General features: G+C 31.7%; 2 protein-coding genes across 2 annotated transcripts in view; both read left to right on the top strand.

Moving 5' to 3' along the window:
* Nucleotides 1-1529, top strand: part of LOC106688604 (scavenger receptor class B member 1) — a 96260-nt gene extending 94731 nt beyond the window's left edge. Inside the window, exons 11-12 of the mRNA XM_067050621.1 lie at nt 813-938; nt 1023-1529. Of these exons, the coding sequence (XP_066906722.1) occupies nt 813-938; nt 1023-1322 (426 nt within the window). The 3' untranslated portion in view covers nt 1323-1529. The remainder of the gene's footprint in view (nt 1-812; nt 939-1022) is intronic.
* A 6169-nt stretch (nt 1530-7698) lies between these two features.
* LOC106688605 (fatty acyl-CoA reductase 1) lies at nt 7699-22147 on the top strand. The gene is made up of 9 exons (XM_014433145.3): nt 7699-7916; nt 11071-11161; nt 12495-12743; nt 12836-12966; nt 16837-16946; nt 17016-17205; nt 18426-18671; nt 20930-21187; nt 22002-22147. The coding sequence occupies exons 1-9, from the start codon at nt 7744-7746 to the stop codon at nt 22114-22116; spliced, it is 1563 nt and encodes a 520-aa protein (XP_014288631.2). The 5' UTR covers nt 7699-7743; the 3' UTR covers nt 22117-22147.
* The last annotated feature ends 2104 nt before the right edge of the window (nt 22148-24251 follow it).

Genomic DNA, 24251 nt, shown 5'->3' with positions numbered 1-24251 from the left:
ATTTAAACTTGTGGGTTGAATCGTGAGTGACGAAAGATGAGGCGGTCGAGCTTTCGGATTTGGAACCATCAGTATGTATTAAAAAATAATCCGGAATATTTTCTAGAAGACGCGACAACTGTTCTTTATACTTGACAGATGCGGTCTTATTTTTGTGCATAAAGTGACAGATGTAGCATTGTTACAGGTTGTTTTAGAGTCCAAGGTGAACAAAGTGAATAAAATAAAAAGTCATTAAATTTAATTTAATTTTTTAATTTACCTTGTTCATTTTTACATATTTTAAATTATTTTTAGCCGTACCTTAGAGTATTTTTGCTTGTATTATCTATTGTCTCACTTTGTTGCATTATTTTAGTTGTTTGTATCTTTTATGCCCTTAAGAGGTCTTGCAAAGGGGAGCGAAACATTGGCTCACAATAATTAATTTAATTAGTATTTGAGGTATTTTGACTGCAGCCAGATCATGTTCCTTTTATTTACTACACTCGGTCAATCAATGATATACAATTAAAGAAAAAATAGTTTCCAGGATCTATAAACAAAGAGAGCGTTTATAAAATCTTGTCAAGTGAAGATAAAGATGCGAATATAATTTAAGGAAATCTTTATTAAGGAGTTCCTTACGACGTTTCAGTAATACGGTCCTCATATTTATTTTTATAAATAGTGGCAATGAATTAAAAATGATCTGTTTGTAGGAAATTAATTTCTGCTGTTTTACTTACCTTTTTTCACTGCTGTCAAGGCAATATTTCAAGAATTAATTAAATTTTAAATAATTTTTAACTCTTTTTTTTTTAATATTTCAGGAAGTTGGGGTGCCTGTATCCGTAGATATAAGACTTCAGACCAATTTGGTCGTAAAGAAGACAAAAATGATACCAAGAGTAAAGAGGTTCAACAATTTGGTCATCCCTATATTCTGGATGCAAGTTGTAAGTTCTTTGTACAAACAGGTTAAAAAAAAATATTCAGATATTTTTGTTTATATGTATTAAGGAACTCATTTCTTTTCTCAGGAACTCCTCGATCTACCACTTTCGGTGAACCTCGTAATATACTTGCTCACCGAAATCGGACCTTTGCTCCAGAACATGTTCATCGTCGGATGCTTAGCCGCTGGTCTCATCCTGGTGTTCTTCGCCAACTTGCGGTACGCCTGGAGGAGCGGCATCTTCAAATGCAGAAGAAAGGCGACCATCATCAGCTACAGGCAGAAGCAGAGGCAGCACCAGAAAGTCATCTGGAGGCACAGCAGGTACTCTCAGCTGTTCATCACTCCACCACCTGCGGCTCTTCACGAAGGGAGGACTCGGTAGTGCATGCTCTCACTGTGATCTTTTATTGTAAATATTGTTAATATGCAAGATGAAAATAGTGTGATTTGTATAGAAACTTATTGTATAATAGAATATTGTAAATAGATGCAAAAACAGATTTCACAAAGTTCCACTGTGTCAAAGAATTATTCTCTGAACACAATGTAAATATATTGAGAATTTGTTTTGTTGTTGATTTTTTTTTTTTTTTTAAAGAAAATATAAATTTTTATCATTATGTATTTAATAAATTTTTAAATTAAATTATTTTATCTAGAGTTTGTATTTGCAATTATTATGTGACTATGAAATTGAATATTTATGAGAATACTATTTTTAAATCGTGGAATAAAAATTTTGTTTGTTGTTTTATTTTGTATTGGATTTATTTTTTAATATTAATGTCAACACTGACGTCAGCACTTATGCCGATGGCACATGTGTGCATAATGAGCATCAATTGTATTCCAAACTCTCACATACCACAACCTTTAAACAATGGAGTCAAATTCCAATAAATTTCATCTAATCACTTTTTTTAAAAATATGATATGAGGCAATCCACAGCGATGGTGATGTTTGCTTATACATACTGACTGAGCTTTCCTCTTGGAAAATATTAGTAAGTATTCTTGGGTTAGTCCAGTGTGTCCAATACATAGTCTGGTCATTACTAGTTCGTGCCTTCTGCAGCTTTGGATTGGTCCTTCATGGTAGACCAATCTAATCAATTCAATGGTAATGAAATCTAGTCACCTTTATATTCCTTCTTAAACCTATGACTTCCTGCACTACGGTATGCTTTAATAATAATCCACTTTCTGTCGAACAGTTCCGTTTACCTAGGGCTACATCTGGACAAGTGACTGACTTGGAATCCAGATACAAAACTGAAAAGTGATCACTAAAAACTTTTCTATATGATATTTTTATTATATCATATAAAAGTATGTAATTTATATATGTCCGATCACGGATTGATCAGTATGCTTTGTAATGTAGCAACCCGGTGTATTTGGGCAGCATGAACGAATAACGCATTTCTTTCTCTTTTTCTAGAGAGATTCATTAAAATTTACAACTGTATTAAATAAATATAGAAGTACATATTTTGTGAGTTCTATTACAATGGTATCATAAAGTCTTGTGGAAAATCTACCCATTGGTATAAGTCCAAGAACATTTCTAGACTAGAAGATCTCGTGGGCATCTTTTTTTCAGACGCCTTGGAGGAAATCAGGCTCTCCATACAATTATTTTAGTTCATCATTGCTTCTGATTCTCCAACTGTGCTCCTCTTTAACTGCTCCTGAGATCTTTCTCAGGATTCTTCTCTCTTAAACCAGTAGAGCTCTTTTACTTTCCTTGGTTAGAGTTAGGGTTTATACAAAAACCGACATTTTAGAAAACCGGTTTTCGAATAGTAATTTTTCTAGAAAACCGGTTTTAACCGGTTTCGAATTTTTATAAAAAAAACTTTTGGCTCGATTATTCTGTAATTCGAACAAAATATTTTAACAGAAAATTTAGAGTGATTAAAAGCAGTTTTTGACTGAAATTATTTACTGTTCAATTTTATTGATAGTAAATTTTTTTTATGCAATTTAGTAGAACAAAGAAATAATAGTTGACCAGTATTAAATTTCTTTAAAAACAATTATTCGATGTTTATGCATAATTTTCACATATAAGGATGTAAATATTTTTATAATAGTATAAAACGAGCAGCAAGGGGTTCGAATAAATAAAAACAATATATTTTAATATTTTTATGATAACCATATTATTTTTTTTAAAAACAATGTTATTAGATACAGATGGATACTTATTAAAAACAATTAGAAAATATATAACTGTGTATTATATAATGTAAATTATAATCAAACCCGAAAGATAAGAGTAAATTAAGTTTATGCATACATAATTATTAAAATCAATTTTAGTTTTAAAGACAATTAAGCAAAGAACCGAGTATTTTCTATTCCGGGCAATTTTAATACAAATTTGAATATTCTATTTATTTTTTTGTTTAATGAAATATGATTTCAGAAAACAGAGGACGTCTATCGATTTGCTATTTAGCCGTGTCCTTAGTTTATTCACCAAATTCCCCGAAATAGAAAATACCCTCTCACTTGCAACCGAACTAGGCTTAATCGTTTTTAAAGCCTGATATAATAATTCGATATTTTATAGAAAACCGATATTTTATACTAAAAAACCGGTTTTCGAATTTCATAATTTTCTCCAAAAAAACGGTTTTTAAAAACCGACAAACCCTAGTTAAAGTCCACGTCTTACTGCCATACATTGCTACTGGTCAATTATTGTTTTGTACAACAAAAGCTTTGCTTTCCTGGAAAGACTTTTGTATCGGAGAGCTTTTTGCAGGGCATAGAAACATCTGGTTCCTGCTACCATTCTGCCCTTAATTTCTACTTCTAAATTATTGTTCTCCGTCACAAATCCTCCCAGGTACTTGAAAGTACTGCAGCTGTGAAACTTGTTTTCCCCCACCTCCACAATATCTCTTCTCTCCCCGGTCTGTCTAGAGGTTTTCATATATTTAGTCTTTTCACAATTTATATTAAGTTCTGTGCTGCTCTCTTGAATTCTACAGTACTGGCCAGTGCTGTATTGGTTCTCCCACATATATTGGTTTAATCTATGTTTCTAAATCATTTTAATGAAGTATACGTAAATATTTCATTTTAACGAAATACAATAATGCATAATAAACTATCAATTGTGTAGATAAAATCCTCTAATATAGCAATAGCGAAGCATTGCCTATTTGATTATATAAAACAATAATAAATGGATCGTTAAGAAAGCATTTATTCCATGTCCTTTCTACTCTTGATTTGCACAAATGACAAAATTAATTTCCCAATTGTTTATTCAAAGTTCGCAAGGAACCAAACAATGTCTCTTATATTACAATATAAACATGACTGTACAAGTAACACCAAAATAAATCAATTATTCATATAGATTAAAATATAGCCTTGTCATTTTGTTAAAGGTAAACGAACCACAACTGCATTTCAAACCGTGGCTTGAGCATATGCGTCATATGCAAATTGATAATAATTTAACATAACATTAACATATAAATTATAATGTGTTTGCATAGCAGTTAGTAGCGTCACTTACGATCAAGAAGATCGGTTTTGATTGCAAGAGCTTATGAGGAATGAACTAAATAATTAGTACAAGATCCCGTGGAGAAAAGTCAATTATTTCACCCTAATATTTGTTTAGTTAAATGAAAACTATTTATAATTACTAGTCAAATTTGATGGGTCAGCCAAGTATAGTTAGGGGGAATAAAAAATGGTAGTTGTTTCAAAACGTTAAAAAAAAAAATTTCATTCGGAGCACAATATCTTTAGAACTACCAATAATACTAAAAAATCTAAGAGAACATCATTTCAAGTAGAGTAAATTTGCCAAAATATGAGCCGTAATAAAACTATTCACGTTCAATAGTTCTCGATTATAGTATTTTAAAAAGCAACATTTCATAAAAAATTAGTACTTAGTGATTTTTTTTTTGAGGGGGGTCAATGTCTCAGGAAACATTCGACGTAAAGATGTCTATTAGCACTCTGATTAAACCTAGTTTAATATACCATATATTATTTATTATGATATTTGACAAAATGTTGAATTATAGTTCTATATCACGAATATCAGTTCTATATTACTTTAATAAAAACTATTTATAGTTAAAATTAAAAAATGATGACTCTGCCGATCATGGTATGGTAACGAGGAATAAAAAATGGTAGCTGTTCTGAAGATATAAAAATTCATTTCTTGAGTTCTTTCACGTAAAAAAATAAATTGAGCATCATTTTCTTTCAGAAAATGGTTCAGTTTTTACCTAAACTCTTAAAGGAATTCAGTAAATGTTAATAAAAAGTAAATACTGAAGTATATAAGGTGGACGTGCTATCTGAAGTTTATTTTATTTTTTTTTAATTTTCTCCTCGGCCAAGACTCCCATTGGAGTCCTATACTAGGTTTATTTTATATCATAAAAACTTAGAATTTTCTCTCAATTTTCATTTGGAGCTCCATAACCTTAAAACTACCAACAACATTAAATAACTGCATAGCACATGATTTAAAGTAGAGTTAGTTCTCTAAAATATAGCCCTAATGAGTATTTGTGGTGTAGTAGTCCCAGAGATATAGTTTTTCATAAATCCAAAAATGTTGTTCACACTACTAGAAATTATAATTCTCTCAATTTATTTTGTCAAATATCATAAAAACTACTACCCCTATAAAGAGAAACGTTATATGGAATATTTAACGCTTATAGTATATTTAACTGGCTTTAATTTGAGTGCTAATAGACATCTTTACGTTGAATGGTTTTTAAAGTATACATTTCTCGAAATAAAGTCACTAACTACTGATTTTTAATTGATTTTTAGCAGATATATCAATTTAGACTAATAATTATACATAGTTTTCATTAAAGTAATCAAAAATTGGGTTGAAATAAACTGACTTTTTTCTCCTCTTGGGTTCTTGGACTAAAAGTAAGATAAGAACATGATCTTTCCCTAGGGAATCCTCCATTTCCTTTCATACTTCTTCTACCAAGTCATCCTATCCCGACGTCTGTCATACATCTTAGAACTCCTATAATTCAAATACTCCATTCATTCTCGAATAACCGTTCTCGGTCTTCAGATTTATATATAACAGCCCATCGAACATTATGATACACCTTTACATTCGTTCGTCGCTCCCGTACTCTTCCCACCTTTAAATCCCGCGTATTCCTCCACTCCATATCAACGTAGATTCAAAAAGAATTGAAATTAATATTCTAGTTTTCAACTAAAACTAAATTGATATAGAGTTTCATATTATTATTATTTTTTTTGTATGCTTTCATCAGAACTTTTATTTAATCCGTTATTCTATTGCATATTTTAGTTATTGACCCACCAAATAAGCCTTCATCTTCCCCCCTGAGTTGGAGAAAATAAGAAAGTTCAACTAAATTAAAAAAAATAATAATGGGCATTTTTTATCTTTTGGACCATTGTATGCCGGATTGGAACCGGTACGGAATCTGATTCGAGAATGTTGAGGTACTACCCTACCACGCTCAGCCACCACAACCTCTCAACAATAATTAAATCAGAATTAAAAGCCCAAGGAGAAATTCTTTATCTAGCAATGCTGCCCAACTTTGTTGGGTTGCTAGTACATAGCATACTTATCAATTCATTATTAGATATATATATATATATATTGTATATATTATTTTATCATCATGTTATTTTATTTATTTATTTTCATACAGATAGTTTGATTATGCTCATCTTGTCTATTATTTTGTTTGTATATATTTTAAGAGAGTTTTTATTTTTTTTTTTATTTTAGTATGTATGAGATCATTCATCAATATTACCTATTGCCCACAACTGTATGGCAGATTGTAATATCTATCAATAAATAAAATCTATCAAACTAAAAAAAAAAAGATATATATATACATACACACCCATGTATAGACAATGATAAAAAGATCTTTTTTTTCAAACTATAAAATAAATACAATATAAATATAAGAAGATGGTCAGGGTTGCAGTCAAAAAAGAATAAATAGTTTTTAACTATTTTATGTCTGACGTTTCACCCCACTTTGCAGGGCTCCATTAGGGCTAAAAAAAATACAAAAAACAACTAAGAACAATACAACAATATATTGACAATGTTGTAAGGTTCTTAGTTGTTTTTTGTATCTTTTTAGCCCTGTTGAAGCCCTGCAAAGTGGGGTGAAACGTCGGAAATAAAATAGTTAAAGACTATTTGTCCTTTTTTGATTGCAACTATGTCCATCTTCTTATAGGTTATACGGTCAATATATATAACATTCTCTATTCTCTCCATTCCACTTTCTCATACCACCAGTGATCCACAAAACAAATACAATGAAAATTAAAAGAAACTATCAATAAATGGAAATAAAATAACCACAGCAGTAGGTAAATTAAAAAAAATAAACGAGTTAAAAATACTAATACATAAATTTAATAAACATATAAATAAGTTACAAGAAAACACAATTAAATCGGTTAAAAAGATTAAAAGATGGAATTTTACCTAATGTTTCTCGAAATTGACTCTACTGCTTGACATTTTCTCAAGTTTATAATGAATCATTATTATTTTTTTAAATTCGGTGATGTGTTATTATAAAAACTAATAATCATCATATACGCACGGAATGGCCTCCCCACTTATATAATTGATATCATGAACACATTTATAAATATTCATATTTATTATGTCCGGGTTCGTGACATCGATTCTGAATAATTCAATATCTAAATTGCCAATCAGTTTGAGGAGATCGGTGGTCGGAGTGTGCCCTGTAAAAAGTTTAACAATGGATTATTTCGAAAGAAGAGATAACGTGTCGTTGTGTAAAGATGCGAATGGCAATGTTCCAGAACGATTCGAGAATTTTTTTTCAGATATACAACAATTTTATGAAAACAAGAACGTCTTTATAACCGATAGTTGTGGACTTGGAGGACGTTTGGTCGAAAGGTTACTAAGGTAATGTCTTAATCTTTATTTTACAATCATTAAAAAATTAAAACTTTACACCACCCTACAAGGGTTTTGTCTTCTAAAGTTATTTTTTCATACAATAGTTACAACCCCAACCACTAGGGGTGTGGTCTAAATGACTCGAATAGTGATTAAACTATTTGTTGTGAGCCTACGTTTCTCCCCACTTTGCAAGGCTTTATCAGGGCTAAAAAAAGATACAAAAACAACTAAGAACATTACAACAATAAGATATGTTATAATTAAAATAATATAACAAGGTAAAAGAAATATAAAAAATGAATTAAAATATGTGAAAATTTGTATAAAAATGAATATCTCTTAAAATTCAAAACTACGCAAAAATGTTCCCCATAGCCAAAAAAACTTTTTATGATGCAATTTGTGCCATGCATTACCCTTCTGGGTACCCCCAGCCAACCAAAAACCATAAAGACGTAATTATGATTTCTAAAAATTCATTATAATTATGAATTGCCAATAGCTGACCATAAGGGTCCCGTAAACTGTCAGTTGGAATGACAGTAAAATAAAGATTGACGTTCAGAGTGACTGTGCGGGTGTAATACTGATGGATTACGGAGAAAATTGTGAAATTCAATCATTCAATACCTGAAGTGGGGGAGAGACTACGTGTTTATTTTTTATTATTTATTTATTTATCACCCTACCCTACCTATTAGACAATACGGGTGTTCGCAGCAGTGGGTATAACTCATTACGCAGAATCTACTGAAGTCTACCCTGGGAGAAGTGACTGGAGCTCACAGCTTCCTTCCATCCGCACACGAAGGTCTTATAGTGCGGGTAGTTTTCTTTCTTCATCAGCTCAGGAAGATCGCTCTCCGTCAGAACATAGAGTCCTGTTTCCCTCATCATCTTGGCTCTCAGTGCTTCATAGGTGGTACAGGCAAGTAAAACGTGCTCGGCGGTCTCATGAACCTGACAAATTGGGGATAGATGGTCGATGTTTATGCCATGTGCGGCGAGCTTAACTCGGAAACGCCCATGTCCCGTGAGGAATTGTGAGACCCAGTAGTCGGGGAGGACCCACGTCGATTCTAGGCGTGAACCAAAGGTAGGAAAGTACTTCCTTAGGGTAGCCCCTTTTGAGAAATCCACCCACCGCCGGTTCCATTTTTGCAAGATTTCTTCTCGAAGCATCCTCGTCCATCGGTTAGGGTTTTCACCAATACACGGTAAATCCGCCAGACTTTCCCTCTTTATCTTGTGTCTATAATAGTCTTCCTGCAGGAGAAGATCGATAGGCACTCCTCCAGCTAACCCATGTACCTCCTCATGAGACACTGTTCGGTATGCTCGAGTGACTCGCAGCAGAGCTATCCTCTGTAGTTAGCCAACCTTCTCTTCTGCCTTTTCGAGAGATATCTACTCCATGCTGGGGATGCATATCTCAAGATACCCACAACTACTCCTTTATAGATGGTCAATGTTGTTGGGTATCTGAGGTCCCAAAATGCGCCCCCGATACCATTGAGTCCATTAAGAGCAAGGGCTACCCTACTTCTCATGTAGTCTAAATTAGGTTTCAGATTGAACTTTCTCCCAAGCCTTACGCCAAGGTATGTCACAACCTCATTGGGTCGTATCACTTCTCCTTGTATCCTGAGAGTAATAGGGTGGGCACTGTCTGTCGTACCCCTTGGTGTGTGGCTTGAGTCTTGGAAGCAGCCATCTTCAACTTCTTTTTCTCACACCAGGCTCCTATCAGGTTGGCGCACCGGCCTGCTTCATCTTTTAATCTGGCTCTGCTGTTCGACACTACTACTACTGCAAGGTCATCTACATAAGCTGTGGCAGGGAACCGCTCCTCTTCAGGCATCCCCAACAACTGGTCAAGGACCAAGGACAGAGCCCTGTGGGCAACCTCTTTCCATGGTCTCTTCTATTTCATAGAAGTTGCCTTGTATCTTTACCTAAATAAATTATAAATAAGTATTTTATTATTTATAATTTAACTTTTTTTCTATTAAAAATTAAATTAATTGTTTGTATGCAAATCTGAAAATGGGTATTTTAAAAAACAATTATATTAGAGAATTCGAAGAGGAAGAAGTAGACTCCCAGAAACCTCCTAGATCACAAATATTTAGGAATTCAAAACTAATGTGTTATAAATAACAGCAAAGATTGTAAAATATGATGGAAATTGTTGGATTTGAATTATAATTAGAAAGCAAAAGGTGATGGGGTCATCATTGCGAATATCTAACAGGGAGTGAAGTAACATAGTCTTAACACTACTCTAATAATTAACAATGTTATTTTATACAAAAATAAATAGTTGTAACAAATTTTATAAGGTGTAAATGCAATCATTAGAAATAAATTTAGTATAGCATGGAGGAACAGTAAACAAGCAAAATGCTACAAACTAGAATCAAAAGCTTCATGTCACTATAATACCAAAGACTTAAAAATTTCTAAAATAAATTGATATGATAGTTTTTAAAATGTTTTGAGTGATTAAAAGAACTTGTGATCAGACATGTTTAAAGATTGAATCGGAATTAGGTATCATGATACGACTGAAGTCATGTAACTTGTGTGGCCAGGTATCAATTTTGATGTATCACATACCAGTTTTTAGTGAAACATTTTTTTAACACACAGACCAGATGTTTGATTATGTCATAATTCTGAATCAATAAGTCATTAAATATCAATGATATGAAAGAATTATTCACATATTCAAAATTATTTAATTTACTTATAAATAATTGAATGTAATATTTCAAATTATGAAGAAGATGGTCAGGGATGCTGTCAAATGAAAATAAAAAATAATTAACAACCATTATTTGCCGATGTTTCATCCCACTTTGTTCAGCTTAATCAGGGCTGTTGCAGTTGAGATCAATTCGAAAACATTGTTCAAAATACAATGCTACAATAACAAACATTGGTTTTCAAATTGATCTCAACTGAAACAGCCCTGATGAAGCTCTACAATGTGGGGGGGGGGGCAAAACATAGGCAAATAAATAGTTGTTAACTATTTTTTTGTTTTCTTTTGACTGTTCCCCTGACCATCTTCTTCATATTTCAAAATTATTTATGTTTTAAGAATTAATTTTCATTGAACCAGAAATTAATTTGGCATTCTCTATCTTTTCAGGTCATGCCCGAAAATAGGAACAATTTACCTGTTAGTGAAACCAGAGAACAAATTACATGAAGAAAGAAGCAATGAGCTTTTATTTTCTGAGGTAGCATCCATAAATTACTGTATTACTAGAAGTATGCATTATACCTTCTATCGCAATTAATAGGGAACTAGAATATATTAATAAAAATCCCATACTTATTATTAATTTTGTTTGTAGTACCTACATAGTGCATGTTCAGAATCTGTTCTATATTCTGTACTGTGTTTCAAAAATGTGATATTGTTATGATTTTTAATATTTTACTTTTCAAATTTTCCCAGAGTAAACTTCACAAAATTAAAATAAGCCTCTCGTAATAATTCACAAATCTTTCTTGCATACCTACTTCAGCCCTAATACTTCAAGTCAGTAAGCAAGCTGGCAGCAATAATCCTAACCAGAATTTATTTCAATGTATACATATTTTAATAGAATATTCCTAATTATTTGATCATAAGTGCTAATTCATTTAAATTAAAATTTTTTATTATGAAGAAGTTGGTCAGGGTCCAGTCAAAAGAAAACAAAAGATAGTTAACAACTATTTATTTTCCAAAGTTTAGTCCCACTTTGTAGAGCTTAAAATATTTTGACATAGTAGGATAATAAGATACAAAAAAAAGATAAATTAGTAGTAGTAGGGTTAAAAAAGTGTAAATATAAGTGAAAGAAAATTATAAACAAATGAACGAAAAGAAGAAATAGAAATTGTATTAATATAATATAAACAATGATAAGAATATAAAAAAAAAAAATGCAAACTATTTGGTTAATAACGAACTGGAGGAGTAATATCACCTGAAAATAGAAAAGCAGATATGAGAAAACAAAATTTACATTCATTAAAAGATGGGAAATAAAGAAGTAATTTGAAATTAAGTAAAGGTCAAGAAAGAATAAATAAAAATAAAATTAATAATAAAACAGTAAAGAACAAATCAGGACCACCCACCTGTTTCAGTAAATAAAGGTCAGGATTATTACGTCTTCTGTTCATTTTTAAACTAATAGTTTGCATATTCTTTTTTATATTCTTATCATTGTCTATTTTACATTAATAATATTTTTATTTCTTTTTTTTGTTCATTTGTATATAATTTTCTTTTCACTTATATTTACATAATTTTAACCCTGCCCTAATTTACCTTTTTGTATCTAATTTCCTACTAGGTCAAAATATTTTTAATTTTTTTTTGTTTCTTTTTTAGTCCTGATAAAGCTCTACAAAAAATAATTAATAGTTGTTAACTATGTTTTGTTTTCTTTTTACCGCACCCCTGACCATCTTCTTCATACTTTGCAGTAATACAGTAAATCATTTATATATATATATATAAAATTTGAAAACTGTTTATATAAATTTGTGATTTTTATATTATATTCCTTTTTTTAGCTTAATGAAAAGATAAAAAAAACGCATGATTGCCTCAATACTAAGATTAGAATGGTCCATGGTGACTATACTCAGCCATTTTGTGGTATCTCAGAATTCGATCGAAAAATGCTCATTGATGAGATCCAAATCATGTTTCATATTGCAGGAGCACCAAATAAGTATGAAAATCTTAAAAGTTTATACCATGAAAATATTCAATCAACGAGGAGTTTGTTAGAATTGGCTGGTAAAATGAAAAAAATGAAGGTTTGTAAATTTTTTTCTTTTTTAGGCATTATGAAACAGAAAAATCAATACAAATAATATCAAGAATGTTTTGAATTGATTTATGTTTTTAGGCTTTCATTTATGTTTCGACAATTCGAGCAAAGAAGTTTCAACAAGATATTGAAGAAAAGTTTCATGAAAGAATTTTTTCTGAAAACAATTCAAAATCCAGGGAAGAAGAGCTTCAAGCGATTGCTGCAAAGTAATAATATTTTATTACAGTATTAATTGAAGGCATGAATGAATGAAAGAGCTATGTAATAAATTACCAAAATTTATTTTTCCTTATGAATGAAAGTTTCATGTGCTTAGCTTCATCCAGTAGCAATAACAACCAAAGATTCTATCGACTCGTTTCATATGAAATGTTAGTTTTCACAGGAAAGTTTATTTAGTAAAACAACTTTATGAACTTAGAACATTTTTATTCAAAATATTTACCCATATTTTCTATATATTTTATCCAACATATTGTCAATTTTTCAATATCAAGACTGAAAAATCATTGTTTTTAAAGAAATTAAGTCATGCTCAATTGCCAGATATTTACCTAAGAGTGAAAATACAAAATATGAAGTATTTAATTACCAAGCCACTAAATGAGGCTGGGTGGACTCCGGAGCACTCCAGAACCCACAAGGCTCACTCATAGCTACAGTAAAACAGAAAATAATTATCTGCCACAGCTGGATTCCAACTAAGGTCCTTGGAGTTAGTAGGGCAGTGCCTTACCACTGAGCTACCCACTTCCACAGCTTTTATATAAATAACAATTATTTATTTGATCTCCTCTTCTCGTATCCCATAGCACTCTGAGGATTCCTCCAACAGATCTTGATTCAGGAGTCTCTCTCTTCAACCATTTGTCTTCTTCCCACCATTCCAACCCTCTCTTGTCAAAGGCCTTCTGGATTGTCCATTCCTATGTTTTCCTTGGTGTTCTTCTTGGGTTCACCTTTATTTCATATATGATTCTTGCCAACGTTTTTTCTGCCATTCTAACAACATGGCTGAACTATCTCAGCTTTCTTTGATGATATCTTCATTTTCATATATTCTTTCTTTGATAATATCTTTAGCTGACCTAAGTCCCAGATTCGATAGCAGGGTTATATTTTATTTTGTAATCAGTCGCTTCTTGTTTTTCCCTTCATTCTTCTCAGATACCGCCCTTCCATAGCTTGAAGTTGACTATTGTGCTTGGTGAGGGTCCATGATTTACTTGAATAAGTGAGGATTGATAGGAAAGTATTTTTGTAAATTACTTTCATTAACTTTTTCGACACTTTTTTTTCCCTGATAAAACCTTCCTTGATGGAATTAAAACATCTATTGTATACTTTTATTCTTTTATTAAATATAAATACATAAAATATTAATAATCATGAGGGAAAAAAAATCAAATTAGAATTTCTTTTCTTTGAAATTTATGTATAAAAAAAAAATAATAAAGTAAATGAGTCTGATATAAAAACATAATATCTTGTAAATTAACTATCCATTGAATGCACTTCAATGACTATTATAACTCAGGAAGGTTTGTGGACATCTTCTTTTCAGATACTTCAGAGGACAATTGGGAATATATTGGAATAAAAGATAAGGTGAGTTTGTGAAAAGAGAGAGAGAAAAAAAACTTTATTTAAAAAAAAAAAGAAGGTTGTGCTGCCCAACTGTAATGGGTTGCTAACTTCATAGCATACTTACTTAAATCTATTTGAACAATTATTTGAAATCCTCACTACAAACAACATCAAAATAAATGTAGGTGCCCACTTAATAAGCCAAGTCAGAGTAAAGCGTGCAGTACCTCAAGGTGGCTCCTTGTCTTCGCTATTCAAGCTGGCCATAGACCATCTATACCGCAATCTGTGTGAGCAAAACTTTGTAAGTAAATATGGAAATAAGCTCAATAGTGACCAAGGTTGTGTGGTTATCACAGGATTCGCGGATAACCAGGCGGTTTCAGCATGCGATAGGGTTGCTGCAGAAAGAGTCATTGATAGCGTACAGAGGACGTTCAAAGATATTAGTTTGGCATTGAATCCTCAAAAGAGTGTGGGCATCGTCATGAATAAAGGAGAACTGGAATCGACGAATCTCTCCCCCAAACAATGAAAGAAGGCCTTGCAAATGCAGCAGAGAGCCGGAAACAATAGCACATGTGCTGGGAAAATGCCCCCACAACTCCCTCCTCATAACATGCGACATCATAGAATGAAGAACGAGTTAATGAAGCTCCTAAAAGAAAGAGATTTTGCCTGCTTTGACGAGGTCTACTGTGTAGATACGGATGTAGCCATAAGATATGCGGATATTGTTGTTTTTCCAAAGAAGGGAAAGTAGGCAATCATTCTGGATCCCACCGTGAGATATGAAAATAATGACCTTGACCAGGCAAATAAAGTAGATAGGGAAAAGAAGGAAATCTACGATAATTAGCATCCCTTTCCTCAAGGAGAAGTTCCGTGAGGGCTTTGGAGAATGAGACTTCAACGTGAGAGGCCTCTGGTAAGTGCTTCATGGAGGAACTCGGGGTCGATGTCCAGGACGTGGCTAGGATAACAGAGAATATAATACTTGACTCTCTGGGAATCATTCACCACCACATGCATGGAAATTAATGAGTAGGGGAGTTTATCCAGACGAGGGATGACATGCATGCATCGCATATCTTGTATGTTGTTTTATTTATTTATTACTCTATCATTTTTATACTTTAATATTTGTTATATAGGGGAATTTGTTGATAAAATGAGATAAAAATTGTGAAATGGAAAGGAAAGAAAAAAAAGGAATAAATTGAAAAAGTTGTATTTAGTGTGTAGACTGGTATTAATTGTAAAAGAAAACTGGGGGGAAAAAAGAAAAAAAAATTGTTTCTTTCTATTTTATTATATAACATAAAAATATGTAATTTATATATGTTCGATGACGAATTGATTAATATGCTGTGTAATGTAGCAACCCGATGTATTTGGGTAGCATGAATGAATAAAGCATTTCTTTCTCTTCTCTTTCTATTTTTTAATTTTATCCATCCAAATAACTTGTAATATATTCTTACCTTCCTCTAATTTCATCATCTTTGTAACATATTTTTTAACTCAGTGTTTTAACGCACACGCTGCTGAGCTCACTTAAATTTCTGATCTCCTACTATTAGGTGAGTTCTTTGTCTTATTCTCATCTTTATTTTACCCCCTTCTCCTTCTCTATTCTTTTCTTATTTTTTTTACCCACGTTATTAGTTATGTTCACCACATATTATTATTGTCATATTTTTTATTCACTTCTTTTGTTTAACTTAACTTTAATAGTTTCTTTATTCTAGATTAGATTTACATATTACATTAGTTTCATATATTTTCTTTCTCTCATTTTTTTTTTCTTTCCATAACTTTAATTTTTAAATTATTATTAAATTAAAATATTCATATATCTTTGTTCCTTTGCATTAAATAACTTGAAATTTTTATTTCTTTAATTATGTTATTTTACTTACATATTTAATTACCTGTATATACATTTTATTTTCCACTTCTTTCATCACTTTATTTTTATTAATTTTCATTCTGTACTATTGTTCACTTTAATCATTCTGTTAATATTTTCTCTTTTTATTTATTTTTTGTATTAATTGGTTGTTTGTTATCTTGCTCTTTTTTCTTAGCCCTGATGAAGGCTAGAAATTCTGGCCGAAACGTTGTTACTATTAAATAGTTTTTTTCAACTTATTAGTGTTATTCTCTGACCGCACCGCAACCATCTTCCCTTCATATATATATTATCCACAGTCAACTACCTTCTTATCACTAAGCCTCCATATTGATCAACTTCAAAAATCTTAATATATATTTGGAATCTACGAAATTTACCAAAAACATTACAACTGCTTACTTTCTAGAGTATCATAAACATCAGAAATTTATAAAACACAAAAATATCATATTTTTTATTTGATCACTTTTCTTCTTAAGCATTTAAAACAAATTATGTCTAAGTACTTCATAAAATAATATTCTATGTTAATTTATCCTTTAAAATTCAATAACTTATTTATCTTTTCTAGGCTAGTAGGAAACAGAGAGGAGTTAAGTGATTTTACAAAAGCAGTGGCTGAAGAAGTTGTGAGGAAATATAAGGGGAAAATACCAATCGCTATAGCAAGATCGTCAAATGGTTAGAAGGAAATTTTTCTTTCATTTAAGTATTCTATTAATTTAAATTTGATTTTTTGTTATTTTTAAGAGTTCAGCTGTCAGAAGTATAACATGTCAAAGTGGAAAAAAATTATCAATATATCAACTGGGCCTTATTTAGAACTTATTGATGCTTTAAAGTATTGCTACGGAATACAGAAAAATTCTGTCTCCCCAGATAATTTTATAAACACAATAATAGCAATATCCTGGCTAATTGGAACAAATACATCAAACAGGTATTTAATCATTATCTTTTCATGGTTTAGGATTTGTTTATTAATCTGTTGGATTTAACATTTATCATTTATGATAATTAACCATCTCTCATAGTTAGTAGTAATGAATAAATATAAAATATGAAAGATTTTTTTATTTATCTGAAGGTCATAAACTCATGACTTTCTGCCCCACAGAATTTTAATAACACTCTACTTATTTCTGTCGAACAGATCCATTATCTAGGACTACATTTGTACAAATGACTATCCTCATACAAGATTGAAAAAACAGGAAACTGCTCATCAATTCCGACTATTAAAACACTTACTAGACAAAGGGTCTAAACTTCCAACTCATTACAAATGACTGATCTACACAACTATAAGGCCTATATAGACATACAGAGTCGAGCTTTGGGAAACCTTCGAATTCCTCTCGTATCCAATCCTTACAATCTAAAATCCTCAATAATCCTTACTTTGTCACAAATAAAATCATACATAAAGATCTTAAAGTTCCACATATAACCAATCTAACCCGAGCCAGATATCATTCCTTCCATTACAAACTCCCTAACCACCCCCAAACCCACTCGTTTCTAGCCTTGCTTCCTCAACCATTTCTGACGATCCTTCGATGCACCTGAAAAGAAGATGGCCTCGAGAGCTTCTAATGTAAAAATGTTATTACAGTGGGTACTACCAATGGATACCTCCATCAAATTCCTCTCGTATTCAATCCTTCATAAAATCCTTAATGCTCCTTACTTTGTCTCAAATCAAGTCATCCATCAGGTCACCGTGTCATCATCATCTCAATGTTCCAAATGCTGGCGATTTGGCCAGAACCATATACAAATCCTTCCATGATAAACTTCCTGACAAACCAAACCCACTTGTTTCTCACTTGGCTTCTTTTACATTACCTGATAATCTTCCTAGGCATCTGAAAAGAAGTTGGCCTCCATATCTTCTCCTCTAGAAATGTTGTTGGAGTTCTATCAATGGGTAGATTCCCTGCTTGTCTATGTTATGACATTGTAAGTAACATCAAATTTATTTGTTGTATTAATTTTAATGCAGTTGCAAATATCAATAAATACATTTTAAACAAATTTTTTTGAAGGTCGTGCAAATGAAATTTACAATTATTTTTTAATATTTTCCAAGTCCCACATTTATAGCAATGATTTTTTTTTACTTAAAGTCAGCTATTAAACCATTAAACTGTGTTTTAGGAATGATACCAACACTCAAGTATATGATATAACTACTTGGAATTCCAGAATTTCAACAAATTGTGGAGAACACTTAACTGAAGACACTAATTTGATCTACCAAGTCATTTCTAAACAATGTCTGGGGATTAATAAACCACATATGAAAAATCAGAAATGGATGTACTATCAAAAGAAATACATTTATCCAGTTCTGTTTTTATTATTGCTCGATCTATATTTGAAGATATATGCAAACACAAACAAGTAAGCCTATAATGCAAGAATACAGAAATTTCTTTAAATTCAGGCTGAGGAAACTTTCTATTTCTTATTATTTTAACTAATCTACTCTTCAGAACAGTAAGAAAAAACAACCATAAAAAATTGTTTTAAAAAATATTTTTTATAATTACTAGGAGTACCCTCTGTTTGCCTAATGGTGGACCAACCTCCATTTTACAAATCACACAACTGTTCATTTAATTGTACCACTTGTTGCTCAAAATTGTGTAACTATAATTTACATGTGTTCTGTAGTACAGATTGTATTATTTTTTTTCAATATAGTGTAATAAATATGAATATGTTGTGCTTCCTTTTCTTTTCTAACTGTTAAGGCTTTAAGTTTTCAACTCACAGTCTACCTTTTCTATTTTTCTGTCAAGTTTTTCTAACTGTTAAATCTAAACAGGATTTAAGTTTTCAATTCTCTGAGAGAGTAAAAAAATTTACATTTTTTTTTTCTTCTAAGCCCCATGGGTGCATGGTGTTGATGTGTAACGGAAATGGGTTGAGGGAAGCTTTTTTTTTTTTTCTACATCGGTAATGCATTTGAAAAGGGGGCTTAGGAAATTGGATCTTTTGGAAAGAGGTAGTTGTATTTTGAGTCAGTCTGATGGTGACAGGGCTCACCTGGTTTGTTGATTCAAATAATTTAGTTACTTGTACTTAGTCGAGTCTGAGTCTGGTTGTGTGTCTGCCATCTTGGTGGCTGTCCTGTTGATGTCAGTGTCCTAAACGATGGGTTCATACAGTATTGAAGGCGGTCAAAAATTTTGACATGTCTCCTCAATATAAATTCTGTCACAGTTGGTAGTTCGAATGTCGTATATGTGTGGTCCGTCTTTGCTCTTTGAAGTGAAGTATGTCTCAGTACACCTTTCTGAAACTGTTGGAGTCTCTTGGCCGTTGAAGTTGCTATGTTGCATAGGTGCTCCATAGAGCAGCCTCAGCACACTTTTGTAGATCAGTAACTTGAGGCAGAGAGAAAAATTAAGAAAAGTTAGCAGGTGATTAAGCCTGTAAGACTTGCTCCTAACCTGCTTGATCTGTTTATTACAGTGGTGAACTAGTGCTAGGTGTCTGGTAGAAAAGTATGGAGATAGCATAGACCTCTGGGGTACTCCACAGGTGAGTGGGATACCACTTTGCCAACTCGAACCCTTAATAAACGGTGCACCAGGAATCATCTCAATATAGTGTATAGCTGTTCTGGGAATTCGTTATTTTGTAGTGTTCTACATAGCAAACTATGGGACATTGAATCAAATTCTTCCATGCAGTCTATTGAGATCATCGCTGTTACCTCGCTCTTCATTGTCTTCTTGCTTACTTCCGCCTGTAGTTTCACCAGATGATGATCCGGGCAGAGGCCAGCAAATATTACATAGTGATCACTAAAAACCTTTTTATTAATAGAGAATTTTTAATTTGCTGAGAGAATAAAATAAAATATTACACAGTGATCAATAAAAAGATTTTTATACAACAGAGAGATATTGTGGACAAAAAAATAACAAATAGCTGACATTAGGTAAGAGACATGCTTATACCAAAGTGAAAAAGATTCTGAACTTTCAAAAGAAAAATTGAATTAATATAGTATAAACCATTTTATAAATATCTATTGAATTTTTACATAAATTAAAACAGTTAAATTTCAAAAACATATTTTTTTACACTAATTAATCAATAGTATTGCATCAAGGATGTTTAATAATATATCTCAATCAATATATAAAGGTTAGAGTAGAGTAGGTTAGAATACAGCAGATTAGGATACATTAGCTAGGATAGGTGAGGCCATTGAAAAGGCATCAGTCTTAACTCTGGAGATAACTAGTCTTCATACATTGATAAAGAAGAGGTTAAACTAACTGAGGGCACCAGTCAATGACAAGTGTGAGGGGAACTAGTCCTTAAAACTTGTGGGTATTAGGGAAGGAAGGTAAAGGATTTTAAGGTAACTCCAAATAATTTATATACATATTATGACTTGTGAAATGTTTATGCTTGAAATGTTATGCTTTGAACATCTTCCAGAGGATCCTAGCTCACTGAGTGGGTTCCTGTTAGATTGTACGCTACTGTGTGCCATCACACAATTACACAAAAACCAAGAGTTTTTTTATACACACTGATTTCAAGATCCCAAATCTTATATTGATGATTACTCTAATTTATTATATAAATATGATTTTAAAGATTCTCAAGCAATGACTAATTTTAGAAAAATGTTTCAGGCTATTGAACACGTTTGTGAAAACAGATGATTATAGTTTATCTTCAGAATATTATCACTCACAAGCTTGGAATAATAAGCTGTCTAATGTGGATAAGCTATGGTCTTCTATGTCAAATGTCGACAAGAAACTTTTCAATTTTGATATAATTCACAATGAATGGGAACAATGCAATGGAAGAAATATTAGGAATATGATAGCTCACCTATTCAAGGAAGATCTAAGTGAATTGGAGATGAATAATGTAAATTATATCAGGTGAATAAACAAAATGTATATGAAGTAAAAATTATCGTATTCCTAATTTTAGTTTTTATTTGAGGCATAGAATTCCAAACCCCTTAAATTAATTTTTAAACCTTTAATTTTTTTTATTAACAGTATTAGTATTGGACTGTTAAATCACATAATATTTTTTAAAAAAAATGAAAATGAACGTGGCTAAAATTTGAAATTCTATGCTTTCTAATAGGAGAAGAAAAAAAAAGAAACAGAAGTAGAAATTGAAGGGTAATAATATATATCCATGGACCAGTCAAAGTTAAAAGTTACTGCAAGTCTTGCCCACCTGACATACTCCCATATCCCCGTTATGGAGCCTTCATTATTTGAAGTTTAATACATTTATTTTTAGCGAGAAGGGGGATAGTTGAGAACATTGACATATACCAAGTAACTTTAAAATTTTTTTCTATGTATAAAATTTATCAGATCTACTGGCCTCCAAAAAAAATATTAACTCATATATTAGTTCAAATATATATATTTACAAAATTATTTAATCATATATTTTTCTTAAACAAAAATTATTCATTTTCTGTTGTACCTCCTAAATTTTGGCGCCTGAACCGAGTACTCATTCTGCCCTCCATATCATGGCCCAGACATTGTCTACAATAAATACTATTATTTTAAGATTCAGGTATCCCTCCCCTTTAACCTTTACAGACTAGCACAGGAATTATTTAGTGATTTATACAGTATTTTAATTCATCTATCATAATGTTTTTTTTATTTATTTATTGTTAGTATTTCCAATTATATATATAATTTTTCAAATATTCTTTTACAGATACCAACAGGTCAAGATGTGCATGAAAATATTGATGTTTAATGTTAGTGCCTACTTTATTCTGAACAGAGGTATACTGATTCTGTTGAAATGTTTAAATGAGTTATTTTTGTAAATGATTATTGTAAATAAACAACTAAATTTTATTATGATTATTTATTAATAAAAATAATTCGATTTTTATGCTATGAACTATCATCAGAAAATGTAAAAGATAAACTATCTGCAATTTGGTTTCAGTTCGCTATCAGTTCAGTAGTGACTATGCCAAGTCAATTATATGACTTAAGTTTTGAAAGAAAAGAATATTTCTCAGCCACTTTCTTCCAAATTAAAAAAATAATAATGATAGAGCACATTGAAGAGAATTCAATATTTTTATCATCTAAGTCCTTTAATTATGCCAAAACAAAACTAAAAAAAAGGTCTCTGAACTTATCAGATATTTTTCCTACATCTCGGACTAAAGGCAATAGAATCAATAAAGAAAGCTTAACTTGAATTTCTAAACTCTGGCTGAAATACTTAGTAACCGATAATAAAAACCCACCCTTACTCTCCACATAAATGAGTATAAGAGTACATAAAAGCTTAAAATCAAATAAACAACTCATCTAGATTACTTATACCAGAAAACAATCGTGCTATTAAATATATTGGGTTGTAAAATAAGTTTGTAGCTGTTTTTGCCGATGATTTCAATAAAAACTTCAGATTCTTGTAAATATTTTTAATTAATTATATATGATCAATTTTGATCTATTACATGTTGCCATCTTTCAGGTAATGTTTTAATTACGTCTTCTCAGATTCTTGTGCAATGAACTCCTCTATTTGCATTCTGCAGTCCTCAAGTGAATTAAAGTGTTTTCCGTTAAGAGAGTTTTGAAGGGCCTGAAATAAGTGAAAATCTGTTGGGACTGATGAGGTCTGGTGAATAGGGTGGGTGGAGGATCACATCCCAGCCAAACAACAATAATTTCTGCCGGGTCTACAAAGACACGTGAGGACGGGCGTAATCGTGATGGAAAACTATGCCTTTGCAATTATGAGACACAAATAATTGGGGACACTTATATGAGATATGTTAAGCATTTCTGTGATATCCCGTATCATAGAGTGAAGGTTGTCTGTGACCAATGCTTGAATTTGGTCATCATCAACAGTTGAAGAAAGACCTGAGCGCTTTGCGTCTTTCTTGTCAAAATTTCTGGTACTGAACCGAGCAAACCACATATGGACAGTGCTTTCTCCTAAGGTATCATCATAATATATATTGGAAATTTTGTTAACCGTTTGTGCTGCGGATTTTCCTTTTCGGAAATAAAAAATCATTAAATGACAAAAATGAATTTTTTTCTCTTCTATTTTGAGCAAGCAAAATACCACTTAAAGATAAGGAATCTCAGTTGAAACTGAATCATAAAAGTCCCTTAAATAATCCTTTTTTAGAATATGTAAACATTATTGACCAAGTGAACATTATTTTATAAACACAGAGAGGATTAAATTGAAATATTGGAAAACACTAGGAACTTATTTTACAACCGAATAGGTTAGTAGTATACCAAACAACACCTTCCAAAAATATTTTTATAATACAGTGTTAGAAAATTCCCACTGCTTTCTGAAACCTTTAATATTGAAAAAGGGAAAAATATTTTTAAAGTAGGAGGCATGTCTAGAAAGTAAAGGTACTGTTGAACTCTAGTGCTGTGTAAATCTTATTAAATTTGGCAAGGCAAGAGTAGTGGAGGGTCTTCTGAACACAATGGAGCACCGGAGACACATTCTAGTACTGAAACTTATAATATAATATAATATAAATATAAATATAATATAAAACTTGTGTGAATCTTATAATGCTTATCTAATGGCTGTCAAAAAGTTCTTTTCTCAGAAGGAAAAACCCTAAAAAAGCTCAATTCAAAACAAATGGAGGGGAATGTTGATAAAGGGAGTGTGTTTGTTGCACAGCAATGTTCACCTGCACCGGGCTGACACCACTAAAGTACTTTTGAACTTGTTTGGTTGAGACGTGTTGAACCATCCTGGTTACTCCCCTGAATTGGCACCTCCAGGTTCCTCCAGGAAAAAAATTTTGAACCCATGGAGTAGTGGAACAAGAGGTTTTAAAGTGGATGAAGGAGATGGAGGGACAGTTCTATAAGGAGAGGTTCAAAAAGCTTGTACCACGACTTACAGCCTACATAGAATGAAAACGTGATTACGTGGAAAAATAATTAATAT

This window comes from Halyomorpha halys, unplaced genomic scaffold (genome assembly GCF_000696795.3).
Source record: "Halyomorpha halys isolate HHAL.00 unplaced genomic scaffold, Hhal_1.1 Scaffold1162.1, whole genome shotgun sequence".
NCBI lineage: Eukaryota > Metazoa > Arthropoda > Insecta > Hemiptera > Pentatomidae > Halyomorpha > Halyomorpha halys.
Note: the sequence above shows the minus strand (reverse complement) of the source record. Positions and strands in the feature narration are given on the sequence as shown.

What these genes read in the sequence shown, in the direction of transcription:
- LOC106688605 (XM_014433145.3), top strand. Translation starts at nt 7,744, where the DNA reads ATGGATTATTTCGAAAGAAGAGATAACGTGTCGTTGTGTAAAGATGCG. An exon ending in ATGAGCTTTTATTTTCTGAG is followed by an intron (nt 11,162 to 12,494) that starts GTAGCATCCATA and finishes TCCTTTTTTTAG; the next exon opens with CTTAATGAAAAGATAAAAAA. An exon ending in AATAATGTAAATTATATCAG is followed by an intron (nt 21,188 to 22,001) that starts GTGAATAAACAA and finishes ATTCTTTTACAG; the next exon opens with ATACCAACAGGTCAAGATGT.